This window comes from Cyrtonyx montezumae, unplaced genomic scaffold (genome assembly GCF_038088225.1).
Source record: "Cyrtonyx montezumae isolate F1298 unplaced genomic scaffold, pur_monq_1.0 scaffold_1, whole genome shotgun sequence".
Classification (NCBI taxonomy): Eukaryota; Metazoa; Chordata; class Aves; order Galliformes; family Odontophoridae; genus Cyrtonyx; species Cyrtonyx montezumae.
The window spans coordinates 13,198,985-13,217,889 of NW_027071825.1; the positions used below are offsets into that span (position 1 = coordinate 13,198,985).

The window sequence follows — 18,905 nt, forward strand, 5'->3', positions numbered from 1 at the left end:
TACCAAATTCTATTTAGTCGCTGTTATCTTAGTACATGACAAGCTCCCAGCAAGTCCTCTCTAATCTCTTCTTCCTGCCAGAGGGCAAGGGTGAACATGGCAGTATTTTTGAGGATAAGTCTTCTGTAAGAAGCTGTCAGTAAGATCAGGATCTTGTACAAGTTCTGCCAGCAACATTTCTCTTTTTTCCTAAACCAAGCTGCCACCAACCCTACTCACAAAAGTAAAACATCATTAATTTTTCACAAGAAAATTGAAGTGCTATTTTCATCATTCTTTAAGTTATGCTTACCATAGAATTTTTTAACTATGAAAAAGAGCCAACCTGTAATGAAAGCAGTAATTTTAATTTAGACATAATATACATCAAATACTGTGGGCAGAACAGCACAATAAAGAAACCTCACAACAACAAAAAACACAAAAACAACAAATTGCTTTTTAGTAAAAACTTTTAAGAAAATACTGTGTTCAATAAATGACCTATATTAAAACAGATTTACAAAAGGGAGAACAACAAAACAATTATTTTGCACTTCTGTGCAGCTCTGGAGCTTTACATAAGTTGATTTCAAGATAATGAATGGTGCTAATTACAGCCTCAATGCTAGATGCATTGTTTAAAGTGAAGTGAATGCTGCCTCCCTTCTTACCAATAGTTGTAGTTGCCAATAATCCACTTTTTATCTGTGGGATTTTTTTGTTGTTGTTCACTTGATTTTGTTTATTTATTTCCAAGGAATTACTTTTAAATGTCGTTCATATATTTCTTACGAAGAAGAACTTTTGGTTCCACAACACTTCACTTCCTCCCAGAGGTGATTAGCAAACAGAGCTCCCACAGATACTTCTCAAGGAAGAGTCATCTTGAACATGACGTAACTCAGGGCACAAACAATTCTTGACAGCTCTCCTCCAAACAAAGCTTTTGAGCTCTCCTCCTGGTCAGCCAGCTGATCTCATATTAGCAGCTTTTCTTCCCCCAACATCTCAGTCAGGTAAGATCTGTCTGTTTACAAAAACGCAGGTCCAGATTACAGATTTCATTGCAATTTGGAGAATTATTTTTCTCCACATAACTATGCTTTCTTTGCACATACTAGTGGTAAGTTTCAATGCATAATCATCAGTTGATAAGTATTAAGTTGTCATCACTTTGTTGTCTGCAAAACAAAAATTCAGTTTTTCACTCAGTAAGGAATAGGAAGCATTTACCCCATGCAAAAAGTCAAGATGAGTTTTGCTTGTCCTGACTTGCACTCTTCCAGTTTTAGGATACAGCTCTCAACACACATAGTGTGTTGGCAGTCAAACAAAACCGTTACAATAGTAAAAGCTACTTGCATTCCAGCTATCAAACTTCTACCTTTACCACACTCCATAGCATATTACAGCAAAGCACATTTATTATGCACAAGTAGATAATAATCTTGCACAGCAAATTGGATGTGAAATTTGAAGCCATATCTTGCTACCATTCTGACAGAGTACATGAAAAGTATAAAGCTGTACTTCACAAAAGCTTCAGTATGTGAGCAGAAGGATTTGTTACACTAGATAGGACTCAAAAAGCTTTTATATTCAGCACTATTCCTTCTATAGTCTTGGCTTCTCTGCCAGGTGGACTGTGCCCATAGCCATTCTGCACAGAAGTAGTCTGGCACTCAGAGGTATATTCAATTTCCTCAAAACTGAATCAAAGAACAGATTTCCAAAACTGATGAGTTTTAGAGGAGACCTTCATATCTTACCAACACCACCTTAAGAAGGACCATCACTAAGATCTCCAAAGGCTTAAATTCAGTGTTTCCAATAGTTTGGTATTATAGTGGACTGGTTTGTCTCACAAACATAACAGAGCTTTGGAAGCAAGTACAGGTCCCTTGCTGAATCACATCCTCTTGCTGTCTGCTACTTCCCCTAGCCTAGTAAAAAAAGCTGTTTAGAAACAGAAGACTCACAAAACTCTAAGCTGCAAACAATTAATTTGCTCCTGACTTCATGGTCACTCCAGATTATGCTCTGCCATCCTGTGATCAACTTCCACTGGTTTCTGCACAGCAATTTATGTATGAACAGAACACTTCAAATGTGTTCAAACTTGATCAGCTCCCTTGCGCCATTAGCATTCTAAAGATCTAATACCAAGTAGAACACGAGGAATAATAGAGTCCAAGTACTCCATGGGTAGAATTGCAAGTGCTCCAACAGTTGTGTAAAAGAGCTTGGTAGTGACAAGCTAACTGGTGTACTTCTGAGAATAACAGATCAAAAACACCATACTGACCTTCTACAGCAGCAGATAAAAGGTGCAGAAGTCTGTTCTTTTCTGTAAGAAACACTGTCACAGTCTTTCAGAAATTCATGTAGATCTGTTGCTAGAAATCCATTCTGTTGATATTTCTGGAAAACATAAAACATGTTGCTTATAACACATGAGAAATTATCAGGCATTAAATGTTCTAAAGTCTCCTCTAGAATATGAAAGCCAGAAGCTATTTGGTTCATTAGTTCAGTATTGCTGTGAGAAGGAAAAAACATGCAATTTCATAAACACCACATATATATACACACACACACATATATATATAGTAGAAACAGAGCAACATAACAGTCATCATAAATAGTGCTGAATGTTACGGTGTTGAATGGTGAACAAGAATAAATACAAAGATGGTTAGAAATGCAATAAAATACTGATGTTTTACCTTTATGGTGTCATAGGCATCAGTGATGAGTGCAATGAAGAGACTGAGGATCATATATATAAACAGAATAATGAAGGAATACAGATATAACCGACTGAAAGTCCACACCAACATGCTTTTCTGCTGAATTTGAGCAAACGTTGCAAACATGTCATCACCATTGACCAAAGAAAACAAACACTCAGCTACTGTGTTCAAGTCTTCGAACTAGAAGATAGTGAAAACAAAGTCATATTAGAATTTGACAGTCACCCATCTAGATTAAAGGGAAAAGGAAAGTATTGTTACAAAAGTTTTTTGGTTTTTTTTTTTTTTTTAAGCAAAAAAAAGAGCCAGCCAAAACATTCCAATGCTGATATACTTTGTTTCTTTTCTGCACATTCAGAATAAAACATACACATCAGCAATAGTCATGATTATATTGCTACACAATTCTGAGCACTTTAACAACAAGAAATATACAGAAGACATATACCAGAAATATAAGATTTATTCTCAAGAAACACCCTGATACTCATCAGGTAAAGCAGCCAATAAGTTTTCTCTGTAATAAATTATATAGATTTTGCAATAACACCATCAGTCATTCGGAAAGACCTCTGAGCTATAGCTAGAAGACACAGCTACTGAATTACTGTCTGGATAAAATTATGGCTTCATTTCAAACATTCTCTCAAATATCTGATTCTTGTTCCTGAAGCTCAGAAGCTAAACTGTATGCAACAACCAGAGAAGTATACTTCCCCCTCTGCAAATAACTGAGTCTGTTATCAGTACCTTGTGAACTAAGACGAGTTATTGCACAGCGTTAAAATATTGCCATTGTCAATGAAGTAACATTGCTACAGTCACTTCAGTTGCAGTGCTATACTGAAACAAAGATGTCAAGATGCACGTGCTTGTAAGGAAAACATACTATTGCACAGGAACAACAGGTCTGGTTTACCTATTGGTCATTTTTATTCTTTTTAATTCTTTATTTTTAAACACATTACAAGACCCAGAAGCACATTACTATCTAGGAAGAGAAGGGGCATGGCATGGGTAATTCTTGAGCAACCACTGGAGTACTGATGCCAGAAAGAAGCCTGCTAAGCAGAGCTCCACTGTAAGCCCTCCAGATTGTCACAGCAAGCAAGCTTTTTGCTCTTTCTTCAAATCCAGTAACTGAAGGGAAGGAGCTACTGCAAAGAAAACCCTACCACGCTTGTATTTTTAAACTAAGGTTTTTGGGATCTCTAGGAACACGTGTAGAATGTCTCTCCTCTGTACATACACAGCTTGCAAAGGACAGGTTGCTCCACGAGCACACCCCACCAGACTCTGCACAGCACCACACTGCCTTCCAGTGGAGCACTGTAGAAGCATTCATAACCACCACCCAAAATCCTGCAGAACTACAGCTGCTTCCCTTGACAAAGGCCTGCGTAAGAGTTAACTTTCCATGGATAAGTATATTTTTAACTGTGCTTCCTTTTGCTCAGGCAACCAGCATTCTTGTTGCAGAGGACTGCAGGGAAGTAGGAAGAACAGCATTCGTGCTGTGTTTCTCATAGAGAAGTTAGTCTCTGTTGGGGCAAAGAATTCTACAACATATAGCATGTCAGAAATGCATTGCTAGCAACTTGAAATACATGCAGACTGAACATCTACATTTCTCAAAAGAGAAAATTACATCAAGTTTTAGGAATTCAAACTTGGGGTACAGGAAGCTGTAGCAAGCACTGCAACGTGCATCATTGTTACTACACAGTGTGCGTAATCAGAAAAAAAAATAAGATGTCATACATTTGTTACTCATTAACATAATTAGAATTTATCATGCTAGCAATCTGGTGTTCTTTTTTGCCCCATAAAGAGTTACACTGAGCATCGACCACAAAAATCCCAAATTTACAGTTGTTTTTTGCATACATTTTGAAATATATAAGCTTTGATACTGTACTCAGGTTTCTGACAAGAATAAATCCCTAGGCAAGCACTGTTTGTTTAAACTTGATATCAAACAAAACATACCCTCACAGGAAGCAAAGCAAACACAGAAAAGAAGTCATTCCTCCATTTGAGTCAAAATTTAGTGGCTGAAGTTACATTGCTTGTGAAAAGTTTAGAAAAGTCTGTGAGATTCCCAGAAATAACAGTGAATTTCATCCCAATTGCACTGGAATTGCCAGAAGAGGGCGAAAGAGAACACAGTAATCCAGCTCCAGCCTGAGCCAGATCCCACATAGATAACCCACCCAGGCACCACCACAAACGTTGCTTTGCAGATTACAGGTCAGTACAGTTTAGATACAGTGAAAGAAATAGTACAGACGCTTTGTCAGAAGCGGGTGACAGGACGTGCACATGGAAGGAGAAACTCAACAATGTTTTTTCATGTTGGAGCTTCTAAAAAAAATATATGTATACACATCTACACACACACACGAAAGAAACAGGTCTTAAATTCCTAACTAGAAGCAGTAGACAGAAATATACACATTTAGACCAGAAAGGAAATAATACTGCTGACATACCTTTTCATGATATGGTCCCAATACAATCCAACCACAGAAAGTATAGCCAAGATAAATCATCCCAGCACAACAACAAAACCTTAGCACTTTGGGCAATGATGCTTGCATAGTTAAAATGAGCACCTACAAGTTAGGGTGGAAGAAAGAAGGAGAAAAAAGCTACATGTGAAAGAGTCTTGAATTAGAGAAATGGATGTGAATACACATTTTAACCATTGAGTATTTTATTTCAGCCTTACATTGTAAGTTTGAAAATATCCCAGGTATCTGATGACTCCAACCCAGACAAATAAAGTTGATGTTCCAAGTAAAATGCTGCAGATATCGTAACTTGTGAGATTCTGAGGGATCCAAAGAGAGCAGGTGGTAAAGTTACAACAGGTATGTCAACTTGATGACTAGTCAAATTTCAGCAGGTCAGACAAATAAAGCAGGGCAGTCCAATATTGAAAAGATATTGCCACATCACAAAAAAAAAAAAATCAGACCAGAACAAGTTGCATTTTATTTAGTAAGATCACCCAAATACAGTAGTCCTGTACACAGAAGCACGACCACACCAACATTCTTGAAGTTTTGCCTAACGAAGCCTAGGGCCCATACTTCAGTTTTTGGCCCATACTTCATTTCTAAAACGAACTGAATATCTCAAATTTTCATTTTTAAAAAAGGTTAATGTGCACTGTTGTTAGGTGAACAAGTTTTAATTTCCTATTTAGAAATATATGAGCCAACATTTAAGTGAGATGTGAACTTCAGCTAACAGCTTTGAACAGCTTGCCAGCTGTTTCAAACTAGAACATCACTTTCACTACCAGCAACGTTTATAACCAATTCTAGTTGGTTTTAGCAGAAGGCTAGAATTGGTGACAATGAACTCGATGAGTATTTTGTGCTTAAGATTTCCCACCCTCATCCCCCACCTCACCAAAAAGCTGGACGTTGATACATGCTTCCTCTGAAAGCCACTCTGAGCATTTGCCCTTTGAGCATTAGTACACGAGGCAGCAACAGCACACTACCTCTGCTGTTTTTCCCAGAATACAGAGTTCTGTAAACACATGAATTGTTGACACACACTTTTTGCAATAAAGCTAGGAGCTGCTAGCTGGATAAAACACATCAATATCATCAAGCTCAGAGCAGGAGGGCAAAGACTAGCAGCTGACAGTGGCTGTATCTGTAGTTTGGGCAGACCATGTATCTAGCCCCAGGAATCAGACCTGTTCTATCTAAGGAGCTGACTTCCCTAGGTAATATGCACAACTACTTCTATAATTTTCTTTGGGTGCCCCATCCCTGGAGGCATTCAACACCAGGTTGGATGGGGCTCTGGGCAGCTTGATTTAGTGGGTGGCAACTAAATGATCTTTAAGGTCCCCTCCAACCTAAGTCATTCAATGATACAGAGAAAATAGAAAGCAAGGCTTTTAGTTAGGAACTGCCTACCCACAAGTTCTAAATCAGGGATTAGGGGATTTAGCACTGTGAAAATAAGATGTTTAGAAAGTTTAGATAGTCTTACTGAAAGAATTTGGGGAAAGGGAACTAAAAGCAGTTATTAGTCAGAATAGCACAAGACAGCATGCATTCTAATGGTTTTAATGCTCGCATATCCTTTTTGATGGATACAAGAATCCCACCATCACCCATAAAAAAGGAGCTCAGAGAAAAAAAAAGAGTAAGTCCATGGATTTGATGCTACATACAAATGTCTCAAATTATAAACACAAAGTCCCAGACAGCTGTCTGTGTTCCATTACAGCTATCAATGATGTAAGAGCTAACAAAAAGTAAACAAGATCACAAGTGACTACTGCAGCTCACTTTCAGTTGTCCTCAATTTTAAATATGTTACACTTGATTCTAGTGAGTCTAGTACTTTACCTAAAGCACCTCTCACCTTGGCTTTTATCTCCATTTTTAGGACTGACCCAGTGATTGTCATCACATCACTGATGATTACCAGGACATACCATCCATTTATGAACTCCATGCGATCAGTGTAACTGACACAACGGTTGTATTTCTCCAAGAAGAAGTTAACAAATCTCTGTTGAGAAGCATTTAGATGTTCAGTTACAGGTCTCCTCAGAAGAAAAATACAGACAAATGCCCCAGTAGCCATATTCAGTATTCACATACCCACTTTTGCCCACACTATTTGCTGGAAAAATAGCCTAAAAATCATCAGCAATAGAAACAGAAATGAACAAGGGAGAAAAAAATATTAAAATTGGTTCAGAATAATTAACCACAGCTTCAAATACAGCTATAAGGCAAGCAAGAGTCTCACTTGCAGAGCCAGTCTCAACTCCTGTGCCATACTATCTCATGCTCTCACATGCTTATTTTGGTCAAGAATAAATGCAATGAAATAGTTCACATTACAGTACTTCACAATCTGAAATAAAACCCCTTTCTGCCATTAACTGTTCATCACAGACACTAACACATTATTTCTAGAGGCAGAGATACAGTAAAAGCAAAGTTTTGCCATAGACATGCTAGCTGATAGTTCAAAGCATTATTTCACAAAACTAGCAAATACGATAGAGAAAAAAATGGACATTGTGATTATGAGCATTATACTTACTTGTCGTAGTTTCAAGGCAAGAACAACAGATCGTGAGCAGAGGATAAGAGATGCCAAGCAATTTAAGATGACAAATCCATCAAAAACTAGAATATACAGACTGTTTTTCTGGAGAACTGTAAAACGTCAAGGAAATAAAACACATTTTGTTTTGTCACATCTCTTTGAGCATATATTGTTACAAAACATCACCTATTTTGCATTTAAACATGCTTATCCCATGAAGCCATGAGGCTTAAAGACATTCCTTCCTAAACAAATAGGTCTGGAGCACAGTTTACCAGAGAATTATATGGGTCATGAAAATGAAAAGCACGTTTGGAATTTTTAAAAAATTAAAACAAGGATAATAAAACTATATATATATTAATACAGACATCCTCCTTTTCCATTAAGGTCATCTGTCCATCTGTGTGCCAAGTACTCACAGTGATTTCTTAGCAGCTCTTCCAGTGTACATGGATACACACCAGAACACTTGGTGGTTATTCAGAACATACTACAGGATACCACTCTAATATCAGTTCAACATGCATTATCAGAGAAACATTGGCTTTGGCCAAGCAAAATAGCAATCTTTTTGACATTTGCATTAACTGAGACCCTACATAGGACATAGGAATACTATTACTTTGCCACAGTACTTTATAGCAAGTTTACAGGAGAAGTAGCTCCAGAAAGTACAATACAGTGACTATTCCTGTGAAGAAGGCTTTAAAACCCAAATCTCAGCCATCAGGTAAAGCCTCAACAATAAAAATACAATGTATATTAGCAAGGATGGTATTGACATCATTAAATTTAACCACAGCAGAGGGAAAAACAGTAGTAAATACTTTCAGAAATAGCATGCTTAAATTACTCTAAGAGAAATACTTTTGAAAACTGTACAAGGCTTTAGTTGGGAATTTACCATTAAAAATGGTACATTAAAATGAATTATTCAAGTAATCTCAGAGCAACAAAACAATTAAAACCCTCCTTCCAGACAAAGCCTGCTGCTGACACATACCACTATACAGAGATGATTTATCTAAATACCCTTATAGAAAGGAATTATTTTCCAAGACCTAATTACAAAGATGTAATGAGTTGTATTAGGCAAGGTTTTTTGTTGTAGGGGCAGTGGGTAGGCAAGATGAACAGTATAGAGAATCATACTAGACTGATTCTTTCAAAGCAAGGAAAATGATGGGAAAAGGATGCACAACGCTGCTATCACAAACAAGTGTGCACCACGCTTACCAGAACCAAGTATGTGCCAGTCTTTGCATTCTTGAATATTGGTATCACTATTAAAATAGATTTTGATTTTTCCACTGTGAGCTCTATTGTTGAAAGTAATCTGGAAACACAAAACTCTATCAGAAGGTAGACTAGCAAAATTTCATTTATAAAACAAATCTTACTAAATGCTTTGACATAATATACACCAGTACTTGTTAGTCAAGTTGGTTTTAAGAAAGCTGTCACCATAAACAGTGTAGACAATTTGACACTGCACAGGAAAAAAAAAGCAGTACCATAAATGAAAAAAACCCAAAAACAACAAAAACAAAACAAAATAGTATTTCAAGAAGTCAAATATCAGATTTAACCTTAGAAAGCTAATGAGGCTATGAAATTACTGGCTGGCAATAATATTGGCCCATGGAAACACCTTGAAGAGCGTTTGGTAAGAAGAGGTAAGGACCAGGACACCACTTTTCCCTTGCAGTCTAGACATAATGGTGGTGGTTGTGAGCCCCTAAACTCTGATTGTATATACAGTGTTGGAGGTGTCATACTCCATACTCACAGTATTTTGAAATGCATAGCAGTCAGGCAACTCACGGGCATGGATTGTTTGTAGGGCAACACCTTTCAGCTTGAAGGAGATTTTAACCTGTATGAGCCTGAATGTTTTTAAGAAGTGTATAAATATACACACAAATATACATATGCACAAAGCATAGAAACCACAAACAAACAAAACATCCAAATCCATCACATTCATAACAGAAAAAAAAAAAAAAAAAAAAACCTAAACCTTAAAACATTTCCCTCCTCTCTTCCCCTCCAAACCAGTTTACCTGTAAAATTCGAGGTTGAAGAATGAAGAGTTCAACTTCACTTCAGTGTTCTTACTGGCCAAATCCTGGGGCTTTAAGATAATACAGTCTGTGGGTAAAAAAAGCTGCAATGTTAAAAATTTCACCTAGAAAATAGCATAAAACTGAGACAATCAGATTCAATCACAAGTCCTAATTGAACAAATACTCATACAGAGTCCCAGTTAGGAGCATCACACAGCAGCTGGAGAGAAGCTCCGGTGAGGACCCTGCACTGTGAAGCAGTAGAGACACCCACCCACTGAAGTTACATCCTTGCCTGTGTCCAGAAATCTGTATTAGGGTCCTTCACAGGGGATGGAAATTAAAATAATAATAATAATAAAATCCCAGAAATAGAGAAAAAAAACACTGCCTACTGATGATGACAGCTGAACAGCTTCCTAGAAAGCAAGAGGGAAGGAGGGAAAAAACACGTTTGTTTTCCTGTCATTTTCATGCAAGAAGAGCTATTAGAAGAGCATTAGAACTTAAATACTTCACAATAAGACACTTGTTAGTATAATAGTATCATACCTGTATCTGTAGAAACGTCTATGTTTGGCTTGTCACTGGAAGGAAGCATCTCACCTTTCCTGTACTGTTGTTTACAAATTTTTAAGCCTGATCCATCATGTTCGTAACCAAGTGTCCCCAAGGATATATTCTTTAATTGTCTGTACTAGTTTAAAAGGAACACAGTACCAGAAGTTAACAGAGATGCTTGCCCTTTTGCAAGAGACAATAACTTGCAGTTACTTGTATCAGTGTAACTTTTGCACAGATGAAATAAACAAACAAACCCACCCATTCTCAACTTAAAGACTTATGTGAAAGAATAGATTGTGGAAAGTTAAGACTTTTGATCACTAACAAGTAATACTCGGTATTCCTGGTTATACTGTGGCAAGGTACCTCATACCCACTAGGCTGCCTGCAAATAAAAAAAATAAAGAAAGAAAGAAAGAAAGAAGAGTACCCCTTTTCTGGTAAGCAGTGAAGAGACAAGTTTAATCAATATGTCTGATAGGGACTTCAGTGCAGTCCTGCTACTAAGCACAGACACCAGGGATATTTTATGAACTAAGCTCATGAAAGTGTTTGTTTTCACATCACTTGGAACTTAAAGATCATTAGTTCAAAATTCAATACATTTTAAGATATCTGGTGCCGTATAAATCAGATTATTTTTCTATCTTCAACTCAGATGTTGGTGTGACAGACAGTTAGAAGTACAACAATAAGAAATTTTAAGACTCACATGACCAGCATTAAGGCCTAGTTAACCAGTAAGCAATTTGCAGAGCTCCACTCCTCTTCTTCAGTAATCCCACTCCTAAAGCAACCATCTTACAGTGGGCAGAAGACTAGAGTAAATTACAACAGCCTCTGTGAAGAGGCTGGGGTTGGAAGCACATACAACCCAATTCAGTTTTCATTTTAGTTCATAAAAGACATTCCAAAAGCAAAATCAAAGCTACACCCTGCATGACTACAGAGGACTGAAGCCTTCACTGCACAGCTTGCAACCACTGAGCATGCATAGAGCTTGGGCAACCTCCAGAAACTATTTCATCTGCCCACTTTACACAAGCACAAAAACAACACAAAGCATGCCTGTGAAGAAGGTACTTCTCTTTTTCCCTTATTCTAGATACAGCTCAAGCCACCTGGAAGACATTACTGTTCTAGTTTCTTCACATGAGCTTAAAAACAAGAACTAAAAACACAACCAGATAGAGCAGTGTTAAGCCAAGCACTCTCCATGTGGATATGCTGAAAAACAACAAAAACAATTTTGGAAGCTGAGCCCAGAGCAGCTCAGGGACAAGCCCATGTGCCAGTCCATCTCAGCACCAGCTGACAACATGCAAGAGGAGCCAGTAGGACCTGGGGCCCTTTAAGGAAGGAGGCATAAGCATCTAGTAATTGATTAAGTTTTAATTATTACCTCACCTAGCAAAAGAGCTCAGGGCAGCACACAACCCTGGTTAGTTCTGAAAGACACATTTATCTTCCCAGGAGGCTTAGGATAAATAAACACGCAAAGTTAGACAAGGCTTCCCTTAAGAATTTTGTTCTGCTGGTTTTTATACAAATTATATATATTAATAAAATCGGTGTTTAAGGGGGAAAAATATACATCACTTGCTGCTGCACTTTTTCCTCCTTCCCTTGGGCATTTTTCCCCATTGGCCCATCACATAATACTACTCAGTGGTCACTAACAACTGCACATGACATGTCCAGACTGTCCTCATACAGAGCTCTGCTTTGCATTGCTGCTTCCAATCCTCGGTACATTTGGACAGACAGGAGTAAAAGTCAGAATATGACCATAACTCAAACTGAGGAAGCCAAATTGATTAAGGTAGGCTCAGTGAACAGAAACAGCCACTAACTACTGCTTCACGTCCCTCTCATGGCATCTCCAAATCACTGTATCTAGCAGCTGCCATTCCAATCACACGCTCTCAGGCTCTGCCTTTCTGACAGAGAAACACCCAGCTCTGAGTTGCACACAGACACGCCACTTTCAATAAGCACTATAGAACAATATAAGCAAAATTCCCACTGAAAGATTTCTTAGCAGCCAGAACAGAGCAATGAGCATAACACCCTGTTCCTCCAAACTCACTGTGCTGCTGGGTATGCACAGCCACTCTACTGGCTCCTTAATTGCAGAAGCATCCAAACTGGGCCAAATGCAGGAGCATGGAAAGCTGTGCACTATCCCAAGTACAGATGTCTGTTTTTTTTCTTATGCCTACCAAGTGTGAAAATATCCCAGTAATATATGCATAAGCCTAACATTCACTAAACTTTTACAACTCCAGTCATGGCATTATGGAATATTATAATAACATACAGCTGCTACATTCTCCTACTTGCCCTTGCCTTTCAATGTTCCCTTGAAAACAACTTTTAAAGACTCACACATAATGATAGGCTTTGGGAACTGCACAGGCCACTAAATAACCCAGATCACACAGTTTTTAAGCTCCTCAAACAACTAGTCTACGTTTACACAACAGTCATGAAGAGACCTTTTTCTGATGCCTGTATCACATACTGACACAATCCTGGAGGATATAAAGCTATCCTTTCTCTATTGTCTTCTATCTGGACTTCTAGGCTTTAGTGCCTACAAAAGAAGGAGAGAGAAAGGAAGCAAGGAATTAAGAACAGCATAGTAGAAATAGAAGCAACATTGAGAATTCAAGGGAAGATTGAGAAAACTACTTCAACGCTCATTTTAACACATTAGGAGATGGAGTTTTATCCTTGCCCAGCATGGCAGAAATACCTTGTATCTGCTGATGATTCAGCTGTAGCCTACAGATGTCCAAGAGGCAGTGAGCCCCTATAAGAGGGCATTTAATAAGGAGGCACAGCCTTCACACACAGCATTCCCATGTGCAGCTGGGCCCAGGTCAGGGGAAGGGTGAGGTTGTTTAAAACTACTCAGTGTTCATACCATCTGAACCGGGCCTGGGCCTATGACCATCCCAGATGTAGAAGACTGGTCTCAGTTTATATGTAAGCAGCCTTTTTTACCTCAAAACTCTTGGATGAATGCAAATTAAATATAAAAATATTCACTGAATTTTCACCCTAGATTTATTCACCGAATTTTCACCCTAGATTTATTCACCTTCCTCCCAGAGTTGTGAAGTAGTTGTTCTTCAAAATACTATCCTTAACCAGGGCCAGTCACCCTTCATTCCTGAAAGTACTTTATTTCCCACTTTGAGGCCTCTAGCACTTACTATAAAGCTGTGATTCAGTGTGGCTTTAAGCAGAAAATTTTTGAATATCATGCATAGGTATGCTCAGGCCCATCACTGTTCAAAGTAGGACTTAAACAAAGGTTGCAGTTCATGGAAGATGACAAATTTTCAAGCTTCCTGGATTTCAGCACTGAATGAATAAAACTTTGCACTGGACTCATCTCCAGGAGACAAAAATGCAGAAATTTGCACACAAGCTTTTGTAACATCCACCTAAGAGGGATTCACCAAAACATCAAACTTGAATTTCAAACGGAAACTTAAAAAATTCTACTAGTTTTGTAATCAGCTTTAACACTCTTCATTATAAACAAATACACTTACCTGATCAATAACATAAAAAATGCTGTCGTAAGCATCCTGTTGGGTATATATGCTGCAGCTGTAGTCATCCTCATCAACACCAGAATAGCCTTTCAGGAATAGGTGTTTAAAAGCAATGGTGTTCTCCTCTTTGAATGAAACCACCAACTGGTTACTCAAACCAAAGAAGACAAGCTGACAAGTGAAAGACAAATTGAAGTTTTGAATGCTGTTCAAGCAGCAGCATTTTTGGAGCAACTATAAAGTATATATAATTAATACGAAATAGAAAGGTGTGTGTTACTGTAATCTTGCTACAATGGGAACAGAGAACCTACCTATTTGCAATACTAATTAAAGCCACAAGGCTAATAAAGTCAAGGTTACCACATGCTGAGCAAGAAAAAAGAAATCAAGATCTACTAATTACAAACTTAGAGTGCAGCAGCTAAACAGAGATCTAGGTCACTGCTCTGTTTTATGCATCCATGACCAGCAGCTCTAACTGGAATCTGCTACAATTTTTGTGTATGGTGCAAAGGGCAGAAAAGCTGCATTCCAGCCCAGAAACATCCTGCTTTGCTACAGGACAAGCTGCAGCAGCTCCTTAGCACAGCACATGGCTAGAGGAAAGCTTTATGGGACCCCAGAGCAACAAAAAGCATCACCTCCCTGAGTCTGGCAGTACTTAAGTAAGCTATAAAAGGCAGCAGCAGACAGCAGTTACTCCTCAGGATCTGCGTTGACTAACTGTATAGATGCCCCATTTCCATTCACCATGGAAAATAAACAGTCTAGAAGCTGAAATCAAACAAGAGTTTCTTCATGAACATAGTATCTGGAGGATATCCCAGACTCCAAAAAGCTAATTCTCATCCCAGGCTTAAATCTCTTGCTAGAAGAAGTGAAACTGGCACATTACTGTATGAAGTTTCCAAGAAGCAGAGAAGTAGTAAGAGAAGATTCAAGCAAGGGAACTACAAACTCAGAATTCCCCCAAAGCAAGCAAGCAGGCTTCACTAACACTGAGATGTCTGCACTTAAGACAATGGAAATCAAACAACCCTTCACTGGGATACTTCATCTTTTGTCTTAAGCAGTAAGAACTTAGACTAGGACCAGGCTAAAGGGATAACGTGCAGCAGCACTGTTCAGAGCAAGGCCTTCTAGTTGCCCAGCAAAGCCACGGCCAGGAGAAAGAAAATGGGATGCCAGCAGTCCTGATGTACATATCCTTTTGATTAAAAACAATCTTCACACTAACTAACTACTTCTAAACTAACTACATCTTCAGTTGACTGTAAAATTATCTGAGTGTTACAAATGAGTCTGCAGCACTCTACTTTGGATGACTGGAAAAGGATCAGGGATTTCGCAACAGTAATGCAGAAAACAGCATTCACAGCAGGGTTTGCTCAGGGGGCTCCCCAGGGGTTTTCAGCACAGCTCTGAGTAAAGCTCATTCTCCACATTGGGACAGAAGTAACAGAGCACTGCTCTGCTCAGAGAGGGCCACGAGTAGCTGGGACAGCACCTTCAGTGCATTCCCCAGGACTAGGCCTGTAGGCTAGGACAGGTCTACTGATCCTGAGGGTCCTGTGAAGCTGTGATGTCCCATATCAACTGGCACAGATCTCATATTTCAGCTAGTCATATCAAGAATGGCCAGCCACCACATCCTGTTCCAACCTGTGGCCAGAGCTGCACTGGGACACCAGTCCAACAGCCAGAGACCTCACCCATCTCTCCAGCAGGGCTCTGCAGAGTAGAAACTAACAGCAGAAGGCAGGGTCACATAGGCAGGGTAAGGCTTTGTCCTATTTGGTAAGCCAAACAACAGCCTGAAAACTTCTAACTCAGTTTTAAGGAGTTGTATATTTACTTATACTTCCAAAGTGTCAGGCATCACTGTCCTATGCTTCAAAGGTCCAGAAAAAAAACCTACTGATAGATTTTTCTTTTCACATATTTGTCCTGTTTTGCTTCCCTCTCCCTCCAGTCAGCATTTCTCAGTGGACTACAAGATAACCAACCACACCATGATAGCAGTGTTGTTCAAATACCTGCTCTTCTTTGCCCTTACTTAGGCTGGCCATGGGCTGTTTGAATCACAGAAGCAAGAGGCATCTGAATTCAGCAGCCTAGAAGTCACCAGGCAGATTGTAGCATTTTCTCATTGAACACTTACACTTCTTGTTACTAACTGCATTTTGAGAACCATCCGTTTTGAAATGGCCCAGAGAAACAGTTATATATGAACAAAATAGGAAGCAGAACATGTAGCAGTACTGTGGCAGCAAGCACTTGGTAAGGTCATGCTGGATTTAGTGGAAAGGGTGAGTCATTCGTTTTAAAGCATTACCTTAGAAACAGCAAATTAACAGATCAAACATTGCCCCAAAACTTTCAGGAGGCATTTGTAATTTAGTTTATATTATTCTCCCCCTTCAACACATACCTCCCACAGCACTTCCTTCTTTCAGGACCGAAGCAGCAAGCCCAAGGCAGTGAGGAATACCCATGGATGGCAGAGTGCAGGACTACAGACCTGCTTCTCCTGCATGCCATCACTATGCTTTCTGAGAGTATCAGGGTACAGATTACCTGAGAGGTCACCATAACTATCTTCAAAATCTGCAGGGCCAGCTTCCATGGTATCTGGTGTCTTGCTCTGTATTTGTCACAGGGGTTCATGAAGTAAAACTTCAAATCCTCTTTTAGAGCCGTCTCTTTTAGATCTAAATCTGACTGAGCCATCATATTTCTGCCACACAAACAACATGTTAATTAGAAATCAGCATAATGCTTCAGCAAATAATTTGATTTCTTCATGTTACAGTTCCACCTTAGATATTCACAAGACATTAAGGATCTATGGAGTTTTCAGTGTTTTGTTTTAAAATAGCAAAACTTAAGAAGCATTTCCCTTCACTCACATCATTAAAATAATTCAATTGCAGCAAAATTTAAACAGCTGTTTCTCTGTTTGCCAGGAAGCAGCCACTAAATAGAACACTTAAGAGCAGACTTGGTACTGCTATTATCTGTCTCTTCAAGCTGAAGCTTTGGGACAACCAGAGGCTGCTGTTAGCACCTCTCTGAGCAACCCATGTTCCTCCACCAGAAAGAGGTGCTGGAAAAAGTCAAGCGAAGCACAATGGTGTTACAAATGTATCATTTGAAGGGTTAAAGTCACAGATGTTTATTTATTCAGTTATTTAGGCATGTTGTATTTACACAAATACACCAGAGGAACAAGCATGGAGGACCCTTGTAGAAGCCTAGAACCACAGGAAATTTCTCCCTCCCAACCAAACACCACATTGAAAGGTTCCCCCCCTCTCTCATGTTTCCAAACCCCTTTTCCAGGGCTGCCATTGTCAGAACTTCACCACCTCACACAAAGGTCAGAAACAAACAGTTAACGGTGGGAGGGAGGGGGAATTTAAAGCAGAGCAATTGCATCAGAATCAGCCATTCATGCCAATGACCAGCCCCATTAGCCATCCACCAAAGTACTCCCTGCGTTATGAACTTCCATGAAGTAACTACTTTCTATCCAGCTCAAAACCAGAAGTATAATTCCAAGTTTTCAAATGTGTTTTTACTTCTTTGTTCTCACCTGTCTGAGTATTACTGCCTGAGCTGCAGGCCATGAAGCACAAGCAGTTTGCAGTGGACCAGCAGTCTTCCAGCAAGAGAATGAGTTAAATACAGCCAAGGCAGCATAGGGCTGCTCCCCCACAGGAGGAAGTGAAAACATATCTTAATGCTCCAATCTCAAAGGTTATCTTTATTACACCTTAAATTAATCATTCGCAAAGATGACAGGAGGTGGGCTGCCTTTGATTTGTGAGGCAGGGAAAACACAGGAAGGTTTTTAAAAATAAAGCTTGATGAGTATGGCCCTACCTAGGCTTAAAAAAAAAAAAACCCTAAAACTAACAGTTTAGTAAGAGAGAAACTTGGAAGAAACCAACAGACAGAAAAACATACCATAATTACAGCTGCCAGTACTCTCTAGGGAACAAGGCACATTTGCATTGCAACCCAGCCCTGACACCCCACAACAGCTGCCCGTTTCAGATTCTCCTCAACAAGCAGAAGCAGCACCACTGTGCATGTACAGCAAAGGAGCAAGATTCAACCCAGGCAACAGAAGCAGGTGGGAAGGAAAGAGGGCATAGGCTTAAGCTGGATCTGAGAGTGTGACAAAACTCCTCCAACACATAAAAATCCCCCCCTAAACTTCCAGTCAATGCACATCTGAAGGGACAGCCCTTAATTCAAAAGACAAGTCTTCCAGCAAGGGCTATTTCCTTAGAGATTTACATACATACCATAAAACCAGGGTGGGATTTTCCAAAGCCGACTCTCAAGCCCCCGCAGCTACCCTAACAGCTTACCGAACAGACTTTCACTTCTGCACAGCTTCACGCAGCGCACTGCTGAGAACCACCACCGCTGCTGCTATCACCACCAGCCCCCTCCTCGGATCGGCTGGGGAAGCCCTCAGCAGGATAACAGCTAAGGACAGCAGCGCTCTCGGGACGAAACGACCCGCTATCGCCTCACGCCCTCGCCCCCCGACTCCAGGGCCGCGCTGACCCCACTCACCCACAGCTGGGGGCCCGCCCACCGGGCAGGCACTTGAGGGAGATCTCCATGCGACGTGGGTCACGCTGCCCTCAACGAGACGGGTGAGAGCTGCAACAGAACGACCAACCTCAACCGCACAACCCCATCCCACCGAGCCGCGGCCGCGCCTGCCCCTTAAAGGGCACTGGAGGAGGAGGGCACGTTATGGGCCGGGCCCAAACGACCCGAGCAGCGACTGTCTGCAGGGAGCGGCTGTAATGGGCTCGGTGGCCGAGCACCTGTAAAGCCTTGGTATGGAA

At 39.9% G+C, this 18,905-nt stretch overlaps 1 protein-coding gene across 2 annotated transcripts; it reads right to left on the reverse strand.

The window, feature by feature from the left end:
• Nucleotides 1-347: 347 nt before the first annotated feature.
• MCOLN2 (mucolipin TRP cation channel 2) lies at nt 348-18,845 on the reverse strand. Of its 2 annotated transcripts, none has more exons than XM_065741001.1 (14): nt 18,625-18,845; nt 16,612-16,771; nt 14,029-14,202; nt 10,451-10,595; nt 9,896-9,983; nt 9,622-9,718; nt 9,069-9,168; nt 7,824-7,939; nt 7,131-7,280; nt 5,467-5,568; nt 5,228-5,350; nt 2,709-2,915; nt 2,288-2,403; nt 348-1,163 (listed from the first exon to the last, which is right to left on the reverse strand). In XM_065741001.1, the coding sequence occupies exons 1-14, from the start codon at nt 18,672-18,674 to the stop codon at nt 1,127-1,129; spliced, it is 1,665 nt and encodes a 554-aa protein (XP_065597073.1). In that variant the 5' UTR covers nt 18,675-18,845; the 3' UTR covers nt 348-1,126. The 2 variants fall into 2 exon arrangements, with proteins under 2 accessions (XP_065597073.1, XP_065597081.1); XM_065741009.1 differs by lacking the exon at nt 18,625-18,845 and adding an exon at nt 18,348-18,438.
• Between the last annotated feature and the right edge of the window lie 60 nt (nt 18,846-18,905).